This window comes from Scyliorhinus canicula, chromosome 4, assembly GCF_902713615.1.
Source record: "Scyliorhinus canicula chromosome 4, sScyCan1.1, whole genome shotgun sequence".
Classification (NCBI taxonomy): Eukaryota; Metazoa; Chordata; class Chondrichthyes; order Carcharhiniformes; family Scyliorhinidae; genus Scyliorhinus; species Scyliorhinus canicula.
Window position 1 is genome coordinate 29,270,292 of NC_052149.1, and position 18,162 is coordinate 29,288,453.

Consider the following 18,162-nt stretch of genomic DNA (forward strand, 5'->3'; position numbering starts at 1 on the left):
AACGCAGACACGACCCAGGTGCTGGTGATGTCCAGGAGGCGGCACGACAGACCCGTCGTGCAGAGGGTCAACACACAACTTCCACCACCACAACCCCCCCACCCCCTCTCCGTGTACACTGCTCCACTTCGACATCACCCTTACCACTGGGTCCAGACGGTATGGCACAACATTGATGGCTGTGTCAGCGGGTGTGATCAGTGTCATGTGGAATGATGACAGCCTGCTCTGCGATGAGCTGTGAGCTCAGAATCGTTAGAGAGAGTCTGACCCATGGCAATAGCTGAACCATCCACCTTGGTGGCCGCTGAGATCGTCACTGACACTCCATCACGTGCCCGCGTGGGCTAGCTGTGGGAGGGGGTGGGGGGAGGGGCAGGGACTGCACACCCGGCACCGAAGTTTCACCGCTCGTCAACCCCAGCGACACTCGGTCACCATCACAAATCCTGTGGCTGTGGAATAATCACACGGTATTACAAGTAAGGTGGAACAGTGCGTTTAATGTTAACAATTATTTACAGGTGCCCTAGCCCCTACAACTAAACTGTGCCCTTCACCCATGCCAACTTACTCAGTGTCTATCTTAGTTGCCTTACGGGCCCTACCACTACGTCTAAGTGACTCCCCAGATGATACAGCAGGAGTGGAGGAGGATTGCTGCGAATCGCCCCCCTCGACTCGTTTCTCCTTGGCCAAGCGTTTCCTGGGGCGACCCGGCCTTGATGGGCCAGGCTGCTCTGCGGGCGTCTCGGGTGACATTGTGCCACCCTGCTCTGCCTGCTGCCCACCCGATGCACCAGGAATCGGACGGGGGGAGGCCGAGAATTCCGGGACGTCCCGTGATGGACTTAATGGGACGGGCCCCGAAACCACCACCTCCCTCGGGGAGCCCAGTGGCCCCCGGGCCTCACTTTGGGACAGAGGTGCGAGCGGGGAGGTGCGCCGTCGCACCACCGACACCTGGCGCTGCCAGTCCTGGAGGCCTGCAACGGTATCCACCAGGATCCGAAGGTTTGCAGAGACGGAGTCCAGGGAGTTAGACATTCCCACCAGGAACTGTGCGATCTCAACCTGTGTGTGCACGACGCCATCCAGCACATGTGTCAGGCGGTTGATGCTCTCGGCGACTGACTGCTGCGACTGGCCAATGACCTGGTGAGACTGGGCCAAGGCCTGCAGGGCGCCGGCAATGTCGTTTTGCCTCTGGCACATTGTTGCCTGTGAGAGGGCAACCCTGTCCAGGGCCGAGGATGACGCGTGCATATGAACCCCAATGCCTTGCATCACCTGACCCATTGCCTCCACCGCGGATGCCATCCGTGCGGTGTCGGACTGGGTCTCTGCCATGAGCGGCACCACTCCCTGCTCGTGGACGCGGTTCGACTCCTCTAACAGCGTCTGCAGAGTCTGGAAGGAAGCCCTCATCCCGTCGTTGTTGGGTTGTGACCAGGGGGCACCTTCTTGGCACTTGCCCTGGTGAGGTCGTGTAGCTTTTTCCGGCACTGCTCTGCAGAGCGAGGGGTCTGCCCCACAGCACTGACGGCAGCGGCCACCTCACGCCAGGCCTGGCGTACCGCGCTGGCAGGTTGGCGATGCCCTCTCCGCGGGCGGATGATGCCCCTCCTCTGCTCGACAGCATCGAGCAGAGTCTCGACATCGGCCTCCACAAAACGAGGTGCAGCTCTCCTGGACTCCGACATCATGGCCGACAGATTCTGTGCTCGCCCGCGCCTTTTTACGGCGTCGGGCGGCGTCACGTGGGCGTGATCGTGTCGTCGCCGCGTTCCGTCAACATCGCGCACGTGATTGACGCGGCCGCGTTACTAGCCCATTTCCCGGAAGTGAATACGTCGGGAAATGGACCCTTCACGACCGTCGTAAAACGTGCCCGTTTTTTATGACAGTTTCGCGATTTTTCGCGGGTGCGGAGAATCGCGCCCCAGATGTTTGTGGTTAAGGAGGGGCAACTGGGGGAGCTGCCGTTTAGGTCAGTAGGGGGTGGGACTGCAAATGGGACCGGCTGCATAAATTGAATCTGGCCTGGCTAGTGGACCAAATGAAGGATGATTTTAGAGATGGGACGCGCTCCCATTGTCGCTGGCCAGGAGGGTACAAACGGTGAAAATGACTGTCCTCCCAAGGTTCCTAATTGTATTTTAATGTCTCCCAATTTTTATTCAGCGGGCTTTTTTCAAGCGGGTCAACAGGGTGATCACGGGCTCTGTCTGGGCGGGCAAGACCCCGCGGGTAAGGCAGGTAATGCTCGAGCGCGAGCCAGGGAGAAAGTGGGCTGGTGCCAAATTTTCACAATTATTACTGGGTGGCTAATGTAGCCATGATCAGGAAGTGGATGGGGGGGGGTGGTGGGGGGGGTGGGGGGGGGGGGGGGGTCGGCGTGGGTGCATATGGTGGCGGCTTATTGTAAGGGCACCAGTCTGGGGGCATTGGTAGTTGCGCCTTTGCCGCTCCTGCCGGCGCAGTATTTCACTAGCCCCATGATGGTGGCAGCCCTGAGAGTTTGGAGCCAGTGGAGGCGGCATGTAGGAGCAGTGGGAGCATCGGTCTGGGCCCCAATTTGTGATAACCACCGGTTTGCCCTGGGGAGTATGGATGGGGGGTTCCTGGTATGGCAGAGAGCGGGGATTGAGAGGTTGGGGGATGTGTTCATAGAGGGGAGCTTTCCGAGTATGAGGGCGCTGGAGGAAAGGTTTGGGCTGGCGAGGGAAAATGATTTCTGATACTTGCAGGTGTGGGACTTCCTTCGTAAACAGGTGGCAACCTTCCCGCTCCTACCACTGAGGGGGATTCAGGATTGGGCAATTTACAGAGGTTGGATAGGGGAGGGGAGTGTCTCGGACATCTATAGGGAGCTTATGGGGTCGGAGGAGACGCAGACCAAGGAGCTGAAGCGTAAGTGGGAGGAGGAGCTGGGAGGTGAGATAGAGGATGGTTTATGGGCAGACGCGTTGAGTAGAGTCAACGCGTCTGCAACATGTGCCAGGCTCCACTTGATTCAATTTAAGACTGTGCACCAGGCTCACATGACAGTGGCCCGGACGAGCAGATTCTTCAGGTGGAAAACAGGTGCACAAAATGCTTTGGAGGACCAGCGGACCATGTCCATATGTTTTGGACATGTCCAAACCTTCAGGGATTTTGGCAGGGTTTGCGGACGTCATGTCCAAGGTTTTAAAAACAAGGGTGGCACTGGGTCCAGAGGTGGCGATTTTCAGGGTGTCGGAAGATCCGGGAATCCAGGAGGAGAAAGAGGCCGATGTTCTGGCCTTTGGTTCCCTGGTAGTCCGGCGACGGATACTATTGGCATGGAGGGGCCCAAGCCCCCGAAGTCTGAGACCTGGCTATCGGACATGGCTAACTTTCTCTGCATGGAGAAAATTAAGTTTGCCTTGAGAGGTTCACTGTTAGGGTTCACCTGGAGGTGGCAACCGTTCGTCGACTTCCTTGCGGAAAATTAATCGTCAGCAGACGGGGGAGTAGTTTAGGTTAGGGTAGGAGGGTAATAAGGGTGGGACCTGTACGAAAGGTAAATGGTTTTTGCACTATGATTATGGTTTCATGTATTTTATTTATTTTATTGTTGTTTCTATACCAAAAATATCTCAATAAAATGTTTATTTAAAAAAAAAAGAAATAAAGCAGCACCGATCAGTTCTTAACTTTTAGTTGACTCAGTACGAAACATCACAACACATTCATTGCGCATAGATTGATTTTGTTCTACCACTTTTACCAACATAATAGTGAGTGTCTAGGTTTCCAGCACAGAATTGTACAAGAATGGGAAAACTTTTTCTCAACCTGGTACAATAATAATAAACCTAATGGGCCTCGAATTCCTGAGGCAGTTTTGGAGGATGGATTGGAATTAAGCATGTAGGTTATTAAGTACTTGAGATATCTTGGAAAAATGATCAATATCTTTGGGTCCAATGCATGTATGAAGATATACAGATGCTTTATCATAGAATTTTTTTTACAGTGCGGAAGGAGGCCATTCGGCCCATCGAGTCTGCACTGGCTCTTGGAAAGAGCACCCTACCCAAGGTCAACACCTCCCCCTATCCCAATAACCCAGTAACCCCACCCAACACTAAGGGCAATTTTGGACACTAAGGGCAATTTATCATGACCTAACCTGCACATCTTTGGACTTTAAACTGAAAAATACCAGTCTTAACAATATGGTTCAATCAAGAATATCTGAATTTTGTTGCATCATGCTGACTAAAAGTAATGAAAGTTGAATTCCTTTCCCTGCTTTTAAACCCTTCCCAGGCCGTGCAGATGCTGAATCCTGTTTGTCATAGGGCAAAGTTAGTTCAATTTTCTTCTACTCTGAAAAAAGGTTTGAAATTAGTACCTCGCAGACCTATTAATGCCTTGAACGGATGACGTACATTGCGATCTAAATGATTGCCTGTAAAACACCAAGCCAGTGTGTAGCGATGCTGAACAAAACAACTGTGTATCATGAATGCGTGTTGCTATGACTCAGCAAGTTAGATGTTGCTATGCATGTTTTCAATGCTTTTTTTTTTGCCATGAAGTTGAGGAACAAGTAATACAGAAGTGATTTGACAGAACCACACAAACAGCTCATGCCTTTCCTTCCTCCACTGACTGGGTTAGCTAAAGTCAGTTACTGAAAGTATTGCTAATTTTAAAAAAAAATTTCAAGTACCCAATTAATTTTTTCCAATTAAGGAGCAATTTAGCATGGCCAATCCACCTACCCTGCACATCTTTGGGTTGTGGGGATGAAATCCACCCAAAAACGGGGAGAATGTGCAAACTCCACACAGACAGTGACCCAGAGCCGGGATCGAACCTGGGACCTCGGCGCTGTAAGGCAGCAGGGCTAACCCACTGCGCCACCATGCTGCCCTAAGTATTGCTCATTTTACCACAAAATGCAAAAAACAAAAACAAAATTGTAGATAAATCTTTCCAATTATAACATGGACAGTATTCTATAGATATACAAATTGATCACCCTGCGTCAACTTATTTGATTGGGTTTATGGGCCACGTGAGACAGACTTATTCTTGGAGAGATAGACCTTTCACAATAAAGATGCAATGGCTTGGAAATGTCTTATTTATTATAATGTGATATTTAAAAGTGACCATTTTCATCATGGAATCCCCACAGTACCAAGGTTTCAGTCTTAAGGTTTCCAGCACTGAGAATTGTACAGAAGAATGAGAAACACAGATCAGTAAATACTAAATTTGTCGGACCTTGAATTTCTAAGGTAGTCTTGGAGGTAGGACTGGAATTGAGTTGAATTTGCATCTAAACTCTAATCCCTTTCAAAATTCCATGGTCTGAGTAATTGGTTTTCAACAAGCAGCCACATCATTCCCAGCTCTCGTAAAGCAGGAAGTAGAAAATTACGTAATCTGTTTCCTACATTTGCATTGTATTATAATATAAAGGGAAAGTCACTGTATTTCAAGATGACCATAGACTGCTTTCCACTTTGAGGGGGAGAGCGGATTGGTGGTGGTTTAACCTGAGGCGAGGGGCAAGGTTGGGAATGTAGGCCTTCATGAATATACCCCTCTTGAAACTATAGGACTGCCTTCCATTCAGGTGTCCAATGCACTTTTGTGGTCTGAAGAATTTGGGGTCCATTAAAGTCAAAGATTCTTTCTTAGTTACTCATAATCAAGTCAAATATACTTGCACAACATATAAAAATAAATGAGTGAAGATGACAAAAGAGTAGTGTATGTATTTATACAAATTTTTTTCTCGATGCAAGGTAAACCTTTGACTTTATAATATCGCTCCTAATATCTCTGCACTAGAACACAAAGGAAGGAAGGGAAAATTTCTGTAACTCCAGCAGTAAAGTATATGGATTTCAACAGCCATACTGAGTTCAGTAATGCTCAAAATTGTTTTTTAAGCCCACTTACTGTCAACCAGTTCGCTCGCTGTTGCTCGCTGTACTGAATAGTCCAAGAACGCATGTAGTTGTGCATGGATTATTGATTATTTTTATTTGTTCAGCGAAATCATCTTAATTGCAAGAACATTACAATGTATAAAATGCTCTGGGGAGATAAATATAATGCTCAGATTTCAGAAAATCTGTAGGTGAAACACTTTTCCCTTGATACCAAATCTTGTGAGATGACCGTTGTGCATTAAATTTTCTCATATGCACCAAATATAAAGTATGACAGAGCACCGATTGGGTGGAAATTTAATGTATCTGTTGCACCAATTAACCCCATCTATAAAATGGTAGGATGTGCCTGAAATCCCTCTGCATTGCTGTGCCCTTTAAGGGGAGGTACTGAACAGAGATTAGCTTTTCCCTGAAGGCTAGAGAAAAAATGGATAGAATTCCATTCCATAGAACATTTCCCCCATATAGGTTGGGGTCTTTCTTGCCTGGACTCCAACAATGTTGCTATGCATCGGTTATATGATAAGGCGTTCAAGCAGGCTTGGGAGGGAGTGGGGCGGGTGGGGGTTGTTTGGGGAGGTAGTGGGGAGGGAAATAACTTCTGTACAAGAAGATCTCTATGCACAAAGTACAATTGAATAAAATAGCTAATAATGACAGTGAACTGCTTTGTGTGGTGTACAAGGGAGCTATTCAGAGCATAAACTTTGACAAAATATATTGTCGCTATAGCAAAATCAGCATAGATAAGTGCTCACAAATGCAGAGAATTTAAAAGATCTGACATTTCAGGTTTGAGTTGAATTACTACCTCTGCTATGAATTCAAAATAATTTGGGGCAGGGCCCAGAGGCTTTCCACGGACTGGAGAATCGCCGTCAGTCGCGTGCCATTGAAAGCAACACCCGCGGAGATTCTCCACCTGCAGCTGACCGAGTTGCCGCCGGCGTGGTTCACTCATGGTTCCACCCGGCAGGCACTCGGGGTGGTGGCTGTGGACCCAGTCCGCGGCCGCCCTGGTGGTGGTGGTGGGGGGGGGATCCGTCACCGGGGGTGGCCTCCAGGCTCGAAATCGGGGGCTACCGATCGGCGGGCACACGCGATCTGGGAAGGGCCTATATTGTTGGGGCCGGCTTACTGTGTTGGTCCGCCATGCTGCGCGGACCCGCGGCCGGAAGTGCAGGGCCCCGTGTTGGTAGCCGAAAAGTCCAGAGTGATTCACACCCGTTTTCTCATGCGCGTGGGACAAGGCCCCATTTTCAGAGAATTCCGCCAATGAGTCTAGTTTGTTTGGTGGGAGAAGGGGTTAGCTAAGGCGGCAGGTAGACTGCAAGCTCCGGGGTGCGGGTAAGGGAGAAGGTACTGGGTGGGAGGGTTGGGGGGGGGGGGGGATGCAGAGAGTTAACAGTGACCAGGGAACACTTTGTCTCATCCGTTGGATGGGGCTGGTAGTGGGTTTTCCTCAACAAGGCTAGTCACTTGGAGTGTGCGGGGCCTGGGGCTGGAGGGGGGCAGGGGAGCCTGTGAAAAGGGCGAGAGCTTTCAGTTAAAGAATTTGGAGGCCGATCTGTTTTTACAGGAGAGCCATTTGATAGCAGGGTCCGGGGGCGGTGGCAATTTTCATCAATAAGAGGGTCCCCTTCCAGGTGGGCAAGGTCTTAGCTGATCAAGGGGGGCCGGGACGTGATGGTTGCAGGTACATTGGAGGGAAAGTCGGTAGTGTTAGTTAATGTCCCGAATTGGATTGATACAATATTTCTAAGGCCACAATACTGTATCGAGACACTCGCCAACTAATTCTGGGAGGGATTTAAAATGTGTATTAGGCCTGAGGCTGGATCGCTCAAAGCCAAAGGCCTCTTCCGGGATTGTGAAGATGCTTTCTTCATTCTTGGAGGAGACAGGGGTGCAGATCCGCTGGGGTTTATGCACCCTGGGGGTAAGAAGTTCTCTTTTCCCCCCCCCTCCCCCAATGCAACAGGTGTACTCAAGGATAGATTACTTTGTTATGGGTAGGACTCATCTCCCTGGGGTGAGGAAGGCGGAATATGCGGCTGTGGTTATCTCTGGCCATGCTCCACATTTGGTAGTGTTGGAGGCGGGCCGGACGAAGTACACGAGATGAAGGTTGGATGTAGGTCAGATATGAGGTTTTGTGGCAAGGTCCAGAGAGCCATAGGGGAATATGAGTTCAATGAGAATGGGATGGTCATCCTCTATTCTGTGGGAGATGTTGAAAGTGGTGATTAGAGGGGAAATCATATTATATAAGGCACATATGGACGGGCAGGCTAGAAAGAAGCGTCAGAAGTTAGTTGGTGAGATCTTGGAAGTGGTCCTAAGGTATGCGAGTGACCAAACTCCATGCTGCAAATGCAGTTTGGCCTGCTGTCTTTAGCAAGGATGGCGCCTCAGTTGAGACATTTGAGGGGAGTGGCGTATGAGTATGGGAAGGCCAGCCGTCTCTTGACTGACCAGCTAAGGCAACAAGTGACGTCTAGGGAGATCATCCAGGTTAGCAATTCAGTGGGTAGGCTGGTTTCCGCCCTGGACAATGTGAATGGGGCATTTCGAGCCTTTTACGAGATGCTTTCCAGGTCAGAGCCGCCAAAGGACGAGACCGGAATGGCAGAGTTTTTAGAGGCCTGAAGTTCCCCAAGGTGGGGGGAGGAATTGTGGGAAGGGTTGGAAGCACCATTCGGTCTGGAGAAGGTTCAAACAATGTCAGGACAGGTGCAGACAGGGAAGACACCGGGGCCGGGTAGGTTCAACAAGACATTTGCAAACCAGCTGATTCTGTTATTGATGGGTATGTTTCATGATTCTCTGGCATGGGGTTTCCTCCCTGAGACTCTTGGGCAGGCATCCATCTCCCTTCTCCTGAAAAAGGATAGGGATCCCACAAAATGGCCAATTTCATACCTTAATGAAGAAGCAAAGCTATTGGCCAAGGCACCAGCACTGAGGCGGAACCCTGTCTCCCAGAGGTAGTTGCGGAGCACAAGACGGGATTTGTAACAGGCCGAAAATTGCCGTCCAATGTGAGGTGACTGCTAAATGTGATTCTCACCCCAGCAGCTGGGCTGTCACCAGATATAATTGGATTGGATCCAATGGACCGAGGTACAGTGAAAAGTATTTTTCTGCAAACAGCTCAAACAGATAATTTAGTAAATGAAAAGAATAGAAAAAAAATGCATAATAGGGTAACACAAGGTACACAATGTAAATACATAGATACCGGCATCAGGTGAAGCATACAGGGGTGTAGTATTAATCAGGTCAGTCCATAAGAAGGTCATTTAGGAGTCTGGTAACAGCGGGGAAGAAACTGTTTTTGAATCTATTCATGCGTGTTCTCAAACCATTGTGCCATTAGATGCCGAAAAAGCATTCAACAAGGTCAAGTGGAGGAACGGCTTTGCGGTTTTGGAGAAGTTTGGGTTTGGCCCTGGGTTTGTGACATGAGCGCATTTGTTGTATGTGGCTCTTTCTGCCAGCGTTTGTACCAACACCATGAGTTCAGGGTCTTTTTGGTTGCACAGGGGGACAAGGCAGGGGTGTCCTATATCCCCCCTACTGTTCGCTTTAGCGATTGAGTCACTGGCCATTGCTCAGAGGGCCTCAAACAAGTGGAGTGGGATAGTTAGGGGTGGTATGAAAGACAGGGGGCGGGATTCTCCGTTGGCTGACGGCGATATCGTAACTGGCGATCGGGCGGAGAATCCATTCCAACTCTCAAATCGGGGCTGGTTCCGCTTTGCGAGTCTCCGCCCCCTCCAAAATGGAGTCATCGGGACGCACACTGTTGTCACGGCGTTGGCGCATCATCGGCAGGCCCTCGCGCGATGCTGCACACCCGATGGGCCGAGTTCCCGACCACGCAGTTGACATGTGGTCTGAGTGGTCGGGAGCCCGGCTGCTGCAGACTGTGTCGAGCACTGCCACACTCCACTGGTATCCGTGCTGCTGCCCCGGGGATCTTCTGCGAGGGCTGAGGGGACTGGTGGGGGTTGGCCAGGGGAAGTCCTGTGGGGTCGCAGATTGAAAGTCGGGTGAAGAGCGACCGCTGCAAGTCGTCACCATGCGCATGCACGGGCAGGGACCCGGCCATTCTCAGGCTCATTTTGGCGCAGGAGCAAGGAGTTTACCGGGCTGCTAGCCCCTCACTGCCGGCACCGTAAACACATGTGGATCCCTGTTTGAGCTGGCACTTAGCCGTTGAAATGGAGAATCCAGCCCAGGGTGTCCCTGTATGCAGATGTCCTTTTGTTATACATGAAGGATTCGGGGCCAGCTATGGGAGACATATTGAATATACTGAAGAGCTCTGGCTCCATCTCTGAATAAAAGTTAAATCTAGAAAAGAGCGAGTATTTTTTGGTCAGCACTTCAGGGAAAGGAGCCGGTCTGGGGTACTAACGTTCGGGCGTAACCGCGACTAGCTTTCAGTATCTGGGGTTCCAAGTGGTTCGAGATTGGGTTCTGCTCCGTAAATTGAACTATACCAGCTTAGTGAGTAGGGGCAAAGCTGACCTGCAAAGGTGGGACTGCCTCCCATTGTCCTTGGCAGGCAGGATTCAATCAATGAAGATGAACATCTTGCCAAGATTCCTATTCCTATTTCAGTGTCTTCCGGTATTGCTTCAAAGGTTTCGGAGGGGTATCCTACAGACAGTCGGTGGGGTTGGGGGGGGGGGGGGGGGGGGGGTGGTGGCTTGTGCTGTCAAGTCTGATATTTTAATCCTGGGCTGCTAATGTGGAGAAGGTGTCGGGATGGTGTGGGAACCTGGAGTCTACCAGGGTGGGGTTGGAATCTTGGTCATGTAGAGGGCCTACTGATGATGGCTTCTCTTCCATTTGCTCTGGAAAAGTAGTCATCAAACCCCGTTGTTGTCTCCATTTTCAAAAATATTGAGGCAACTCGGTCAGCATTTCCAAGCTGGGGTCAGTGTCAAGGATAACCCCTATTAGTGTTCACCATCTGTTCGAGCCGGCAAGATTAGATGCTATGTTCGGGGTGTGAAAGGGGAAGGGACAGGAGACAGCGTGTGATTTATTCCTGGACGGGCAGCTTGCCAGTCTGGAAGAATTTAAAGAGAAATTCGGGCTCAGACTCGGTTAGGTACCTCCAAGTACGAAAGTTTGTTAGATGATGTTCCTGGAATTCCCGGTAACGCTGCCATCTTCCTTGCTGGAGGTTATCCTTTCCTGTTCGGGGTTGGCAAAGGGTAGTGCGTTCGGCATATATTGACGGATTTTGGGGGAGAATTTAGTTTCAGCTAAGGGGCGAAGGCCAAATGGGAAGAGGAGCTTGATCCTTTATTGGAGGACGAAGTGTGGAGTGAGGCCTTTCGTAAGGTGAATGCCGCATCATCGTGTGTGAGTCTGAGCCTGATCCAGCTCAATGTAGTGTTCAGGACACAACTTACTCAAGTCTGAATGAGCCATTCCTTTATGGAGGTTGAGGATAAATGCGAGTGCTGTTCGAGGGGGGCCGCTAATCACATTCACATGTTCTGCCCCTGTCCCAAGCCTGTGGGTTATTGGGTCTCCTTTTTCAACACCATGTCAGAAACCCTGAACATTGAGCTGCAGCCCTGTCCTTTAGTGGCTATATTTGGGGTTTCGGATGTGGCGGGTGCAGGGGCAGACGTCCTTGGCTTTGCCTCATTGGTGGCTCGGAGGAGAGCCCTGTTGAGTTGGAGGTTGGCGATGTCACCTCGTGCCTCAGCGTGGCTAGAGGATTTAATGGAGCTTTTGCACCTTGAAGGTCAAATACACGGTGAGAGGGTCAATTGAATGGTTTTACCTGAGATGGCAACCGTTTATTCTATATGTCAAGGAATCGGTCACTGTTAGCTGCTAGAGGGAGGGGAGTACATGGGGGCGGGGGGGGGGGGGGGGGGGGGGGGGGAGGTGGAGTAGCAGGAGAGTGCTCTGTTCGAGGGTGAGTTTCGTAAATTAGTTTATGGTTCTTTTTAGTTCACTGTTGCTGTTGTTTGTATATTTGTATAAAATGACAAAAGTTTGATTTACATTTTTTTTAAATCCAAATTAAAGTTATTGCAACACACGTCAACAGAAAACGATAATCCTACCAGTCATACTATATGGTAATTACACATATCAAAGTACATTCCTCTCTACAACCAGCATGTCATGTTTCGTTGCCTTGGTGGAGCATGTCTCTGCTGATTTCTTGTCCTTCCACCAATGACCTCATCTTCTACATCAGCTTTCACGCCCACATGCTGCCGAACTATTGACATCGTCAATGAGCATTATGCCTGTAAGAATTATATTTCAAACAAAGCACTTGCAAACCATGATGAGGAATAACATCCAAACTGAATGGAGGTGCCCCTGCCGTTTTCACGTTATGCTACAGTCAGTGGGAATTATTTCTACTTAATTTATGGTGTAACGTGAGTATCCTAACATTTCCATTACGAAAACATTTGAATCGTGCTTTTCATGACACCTGAGATCCCAACCCTGCTTTGCAATCAATGACGCACTTTTCGAAGTGTAGTTGCTGTTGTAATGCAGGAAATACGGCAACAAATTGTGCAACACAGACATCCGCATGTAGTAATGTGAGTGGTTATCCTTTTTCTTTGTGTCTTTGATTGAGGGATAAATACGGTGGATAACACCCTTGCTAGTACTATGGGATCTTTTTCTTCCACCTGAGTTGCAACAGTACCACACTCCCCTGGGCAGCACGGTGGCGCAGTGGTTAGCAATGTTGCCTCACGGCGCCGAGGTCCCAGGTTTGATCCCGGCTCTGGGTCACTGTCCGTGTGGAGTTTGCACATTCTCCCCGTGTTTGTGCGGGTTTCGCCCCCACAACCCAAAGATGTGCAGGGTAGGTGGATTGGCCTCGCTTAATTGCCCCACAATTAGAATAAATAAATTGGGTACTCTGAATTTTAAAAAAAATTAAATTTAAAAAAAGGAAACAAAAACAATAGTGCACTCCTTCACTGGATTGAGGGATTTGATTTCGCACTCTGGATCCGGAGTAGGACTTGAGCCCAGAGCCTCTGTTTGCCCCATGTGCATATACCACCGGGCCGGTGAATTTGGCGAGAGGCCTAAAACGGGCGTTTAACATGCTGCTGCTCCTGGCCCGCTCCAGCCGGCGCGATCAGGTTTTTGGTCAGAAACCGTGAACACCTGATCAGAGCTCATTTGCATTCATTTTAATCTCATTGGTAAGATTTAAATTAAATGCAACGGCCTCTGGGTATGATCCTGCCCCATCACCCCCACCGGGAAGTCACCTGGGCACAAATAACTAGAGGTCCTTAAAACCAGGGACCAGGTGTAATGGACCCCCAGGGGGAGCAAGGAGGTCAGTAACATCTGCACACTTAACCCCAGGATGCCCAGGGCAAAAGCAACAACCAGGGTGCAGACGGGGTCCTTCAAGGCTGGTGGGATCTGGGAAGACTCTGGCTTTGCTGGAGTGGTTAAGATCGAGGATCTCCCCCAGGATGGGGGTTGGGGGAGAGGGATATGGTAGTTTTCTCTCTATTTTGAAAAGCTTTGAACTCTCTCCCAGCATGTCTATTTCAAAGAGATTTCAGATTGAAGTTGAAAGTCTTCTCTCTGTTGCCTTGAAAAGCTTTGAAGTGATCTTTTCACACTCAGTTTCATTCCCCTTTAATTCTTGAAGACTCTATGCTTGCTGAGAAGCCTAAAAACTTTGAACAGCATTGTTCACATTCAATTTCACCATCCATTAACGTTTACAAGCCTCTTGTTTCACAGTTTCAGGCTATTTCAAAGGAGGGATTAGCTTAGTTTGTTTTTATCGCACTTCATGGTCCATTAACTCTGAAATGCTTCCTCTTTTGAGCAGGTGTTCTTTCTGACTGCATTTGTTTTTATAGTGGGTTGTCTTCTACTCTGAAGTGCTTCCTAGAAAGAGAAGGTGCTCTGTCTGACATCAATCTTTTTGTTGTGGATTTTTTTCAACCTCTTATGCCTGTACTGGAGGTTGTTTACCATCATAGAAGCAGCTGGCATGACTCAGACATTAAAGTGCAAGGGTTTCTCAATGAAGACCTTCTTGCAGCCACTGATGAATTCTCTGGATAGACATGATGACCACACTGGAGGGCTCAGAGGCCTTTGTAGCCCCCGGGCACTGCCAGGTTGGAACTGTCAGGGAGCTGGGAGCAGTGCCACGTTGATACTGCCAAAGGGTGGGGCCTGAATGGGACATGGCTTTTGATAACCCCACAGCAGAGTGTCACTCAGTTGGGGGCTATAAATACAGATTTAGATTTAAAATTGAATGAGTATTCCAGAAAGGTAAACAGAAATGCATTCAATGCAATTTTCAGCTTTGGAGACCGTGGCTGGCAGGTGATTCCGTTGTTTGGCAGGGCAAGTTTTTGTGCCCTTAAGCTTACTAATTATGCATCAGCGAGGAGCATGCTGAATCTCATGGTGATTTGACTGCCTCACTGTTACATCATCAAGTTCAACGTCTGGGGGCCGTATTTAAACAGCTCCCAGACAACCATTCACTCACTGCAGCCCAGGACCTCCGGATTGCATTTTTAAAAATGTCCAGGAGAAGACAGCAACCTTTGGTCCCATGATTGAGTGACCCCTTCCTGGAGATTCTTCTTCATGCTGTCAAGAAAAGGTGGGAGGACCTCTTACCAGCATAGTGATCAGCACAATTGCTTCACAGTTCCCGGGTCCCAGGTTCGATTCCCGGCTGGGTCACTGTCTGTGCAGAGTCTGCACGTTCTCCCCGTGTGTGCGTGGGTTTCCTCCGGGTGCTCCGGTTTCCTCCCACAGTCCAAAGATGTGCGGGTTAGGTGGATTGGCCATGCTAAATTGCCCATAGTGTCCTAAAAAAAAGGTTAAGTGCGGGTTACTGGGTTATGGATATAGGGTAGATATGTGGGCTTGAGTAGGGTGATCTTTGCTAGGCACAACATCGAGGGCCGAAGGGCCTGTTCTGTGCTGTACTGTTCTATGTTCTATGTTCCAAGGGATGGGAGGAGGACGCCCTCCCTCCCTCCCACGGCAGCCCCTGGAGGAGGTTGCCAGGGTGTTCAGCACCTGGGGGAGGGGGGGGGGGGGGGGGGGGGGGGGAGGAGGTCCCGGGGGGGGGGGGGTCCAAAGAAGTAGCACCCTGCCGTGTAGAAAACTGATGAATGATCTCATCTACTCCACCAGGTTAAGCCAAACTTCTACTTGCTGTAAACCCTGACTCTCAGACTGGCACCACATGGTCCAAGGTTTACAGTCTACAGGGACGTCACACACAATCAGCATATGTCTCTTCTACATCCAGCATGGCATGGCCTCTTGAAGCTCAGCACCTCATGTAGGTTAGTGCACAAATTGAATCTTAATCCCAACTGGGGAGAGTTCAGCACACAAAACAGGCATGGAAGCTGAACTGCTCTTTCATCCGTAATGCTCACACTCAATCCATCTGTCTTGACGCAGGAGAAGATAGGCCAGAAGAAGAAGGAGAAATCCCAAACAGGAGGTGCAACCACTGAGCTCGGGACCCTCACCCCATTCATGCAGAGGGCTGCACAGCCGGCAGAGGAGGACACTGCAGAGATCTACCTCCCCCAACAGCTCAGTCAGGAAGCACAACAAAAGAATGCAACAAAAGTTCACCAGACTGGTTCTGGGGATGACAGGACTGTCTTATGAAGAGAGATGGGCAAAAGGGACCTGTGTTCTTTTGAGATTTGAAGAATGAGAGGTCATCTCATTTAAACCTACAAAATACTTAAGGAATAGACAGGGTGGATGCAGGCAAGATGTTTTCCTTGGTTGCGGAGCCCAGAACCAGGGGGCACAATTTCAAAATAAGGGGGATGCCACTTAGGACAGACGGGTGTGAATCCACCCACCACCCTCTGCGTAAAAAACTTTCCACGCACATCTCCCTTAAACATTCCCTCTCTCACCTTGAAATTGTGACAATGGACCTGAACTCCCAGATCTCTTTGTACATCAATTTTCCCCAGGACTCTTCCATTGACCATATAGTCCACTCTTGAATCTTCCAAAATGCATCACCTCGCATTTACCTGGATTGAACTCCATCAGCCATTTCTATGCCCACCTCTCCAATCTATCTATATTTTGCTGTATTCTCTGACAGTCCTCCTCGCTGTCTGCAACTCCACCAATCTTAGTATCATCTGCAACCTTGCTAATCAGACCACCTATACCTTTGTCCAGATCATTTATGTATATCACAAACAACAGTGGTCCGAGCACGGATACCTGTGGAACACCACTGGTCACAGTTTTCCATTTTGAGACACTCCCTTCCTCCACTACTCTCTGTCTCCTGTTTCCCAGCCAGTTCTTTATCCATCTAGCTAGTACACCCTGAACCCCATATGACTTCACGTTTTCCATCAACTTGCCATGGGAAACGTTATCAAACGCCTTGCTGAAGTCCATGTATATGACATCTGCAGCCCTTCCCTCATCAATTAACTTTGTCACTTCCTCAAAGAATTCTATTAGGTTTGTAAGACATGACCTTCCCTGCACAAAACCACGCTGCCTATCACTGATAAGTCTATTTTCTTCCAAATGTGAATAGATCCTATCCCTCAGTATCTTCTCCAACAGTTTGCCTACCACTGACATCAAGCTCACAGGTCTATAATTCCCTGTATTATCCCTGCGACCCTTCTTGAACAAAGGGACAATATTAGCAATTCACCAGTCCTCCGGGACCTCATCCATGCTCAAGGATGCTGCAACGATATCTGTTAAAGCCCCAGCTATTTCGTCCCTCACTTCCCTCAGTAACCTTGGATAGATCCCATCTGGACCTGGGGACTTGTCCACCTTAATGCCTTTTAGAATACCCACAGCTTCCCCCTTGCTTATGCCGACTTGACCTAGAGTATTTAAATATCCATCCCTAGCCTCAACATCCGTCATGTCCCTTTCCTTGGTGAATACCGATGCAAAGTACTCATTAAGAATCTCACCCATTTCCTCTGACACCACGCATAAATTCCCTCTTTTGTCTTTGAGTGGGCCAATCCTTTCTCTATTTACCCTCTTGCTCCTTATATATGAATAAAAGGCTTTAGGATTTTCCTTAATTCTGTTAGCCCTCTTTATTGCGCGTTTGAGATTTGTCCTACTTTCCCGATATTCCTTCAAAGCTTCATCAGTTTTAAGTCGCCTAGATCTTATGTATGCTTCCTTTTTCATCTTAGCTAGTCTCATAATTCCACCCGTCATCCATGGTTCCCTAATCGTGCCATTTCTATCCCTCATTTCCACAGGGACATGTCTGTCCTGCATTCTAATCAACCTTTCCTTAAAAGACTCCTACATTTCAAATGTGGATTTACCCTTAAACAGCTGCTCCCAATCCACATTCCCTACCTCCTGCCGAATTTTGTTATACTTGGCCTTTCCCCAATTTAGCACTCTTCCTTTAGGACCACTCTCGTCTTTGTCCATGAGTATTCTAAAATTTACGGAATTGTGATCGCTATTCCCAAAGTAATCACCGACTGAAACTTCAACCACCTGGCCGGGATCATTCCCCAATACCAGGTCCAGTATGGCCCCTTCCTGAGTTGGACTATTTACATACTGCTCTAAAAAACTCTCCTGGATGCTCCTTACAAATTCTGCTCCATCTATGCCTCCAACAGTACATGAGTCCCATTCAATGTTGGGGAAGTTTAAATCTCCCATCACGACCACCCTATTGCTCCTACATTTTTCTATAATCTGTCTACATATTTGTATCTCTACTTCACGCTCGCTTTTGGGAGGCCTGTAGTAAAGTCCCACAATGCTACTGCACCCTTCCTATTTCTTAGCTCTACCCATATTGCCTCAGTGCTCGAATTCTCCATCGTACCCTCCTTAATCACAGCTGTGATATCATCTCTGACCAGTAATGCAACTCCTCCACCCCTTTTACCTTTCTCTCTATCCCTCCTGAAGCATCTATACCCTGGGATATTTAGTTGCCAGTCCTGCCCTTCCCTCAACCAAGTCTCAGTCATACCAATAACATCATATTCCCAGGTACTAGCCCAAGCCCTAAATTCATCTGCCTTACCTGCTACACTTCTCGCATTAAAACAAATGCACCTCAGACCATATGTCTCTTTGTGTTCATCATCTCTTCCCTGTCTATTATCTAGTACCTTACTGGCTTCAGTTGCTGCCTCTT

At 48.8% G+C, this 18,162-nt stretch overlaps 1 protein-coding gene across 1 annotated transcript in view; it reads left to right on the top strand.

Annotated features, from left to right (window-relative positions):
* Positions 1-9,043: 9,043 nt before the first annotated feature.
* The window catches only part of zgc:163022 (putative ferric-chelate reductase 1), a 157,054-nt gene continuing 147,935 nt past the window's right edge, over positions 9,044-18,162 (top strand). Inside the window, exon 1 of the mRNA XM_038793951.1 lies at positions 9,044-9,068. Within this exon, the coding sequence (XP_038649879.1) occupies positions 9,059-9,068 (10 nt within the window). The 5' untranslated portion in view covers positions 9,044-9,058. The remainder of the gene's footprint in view (positions 9,069-18,162) is intronic.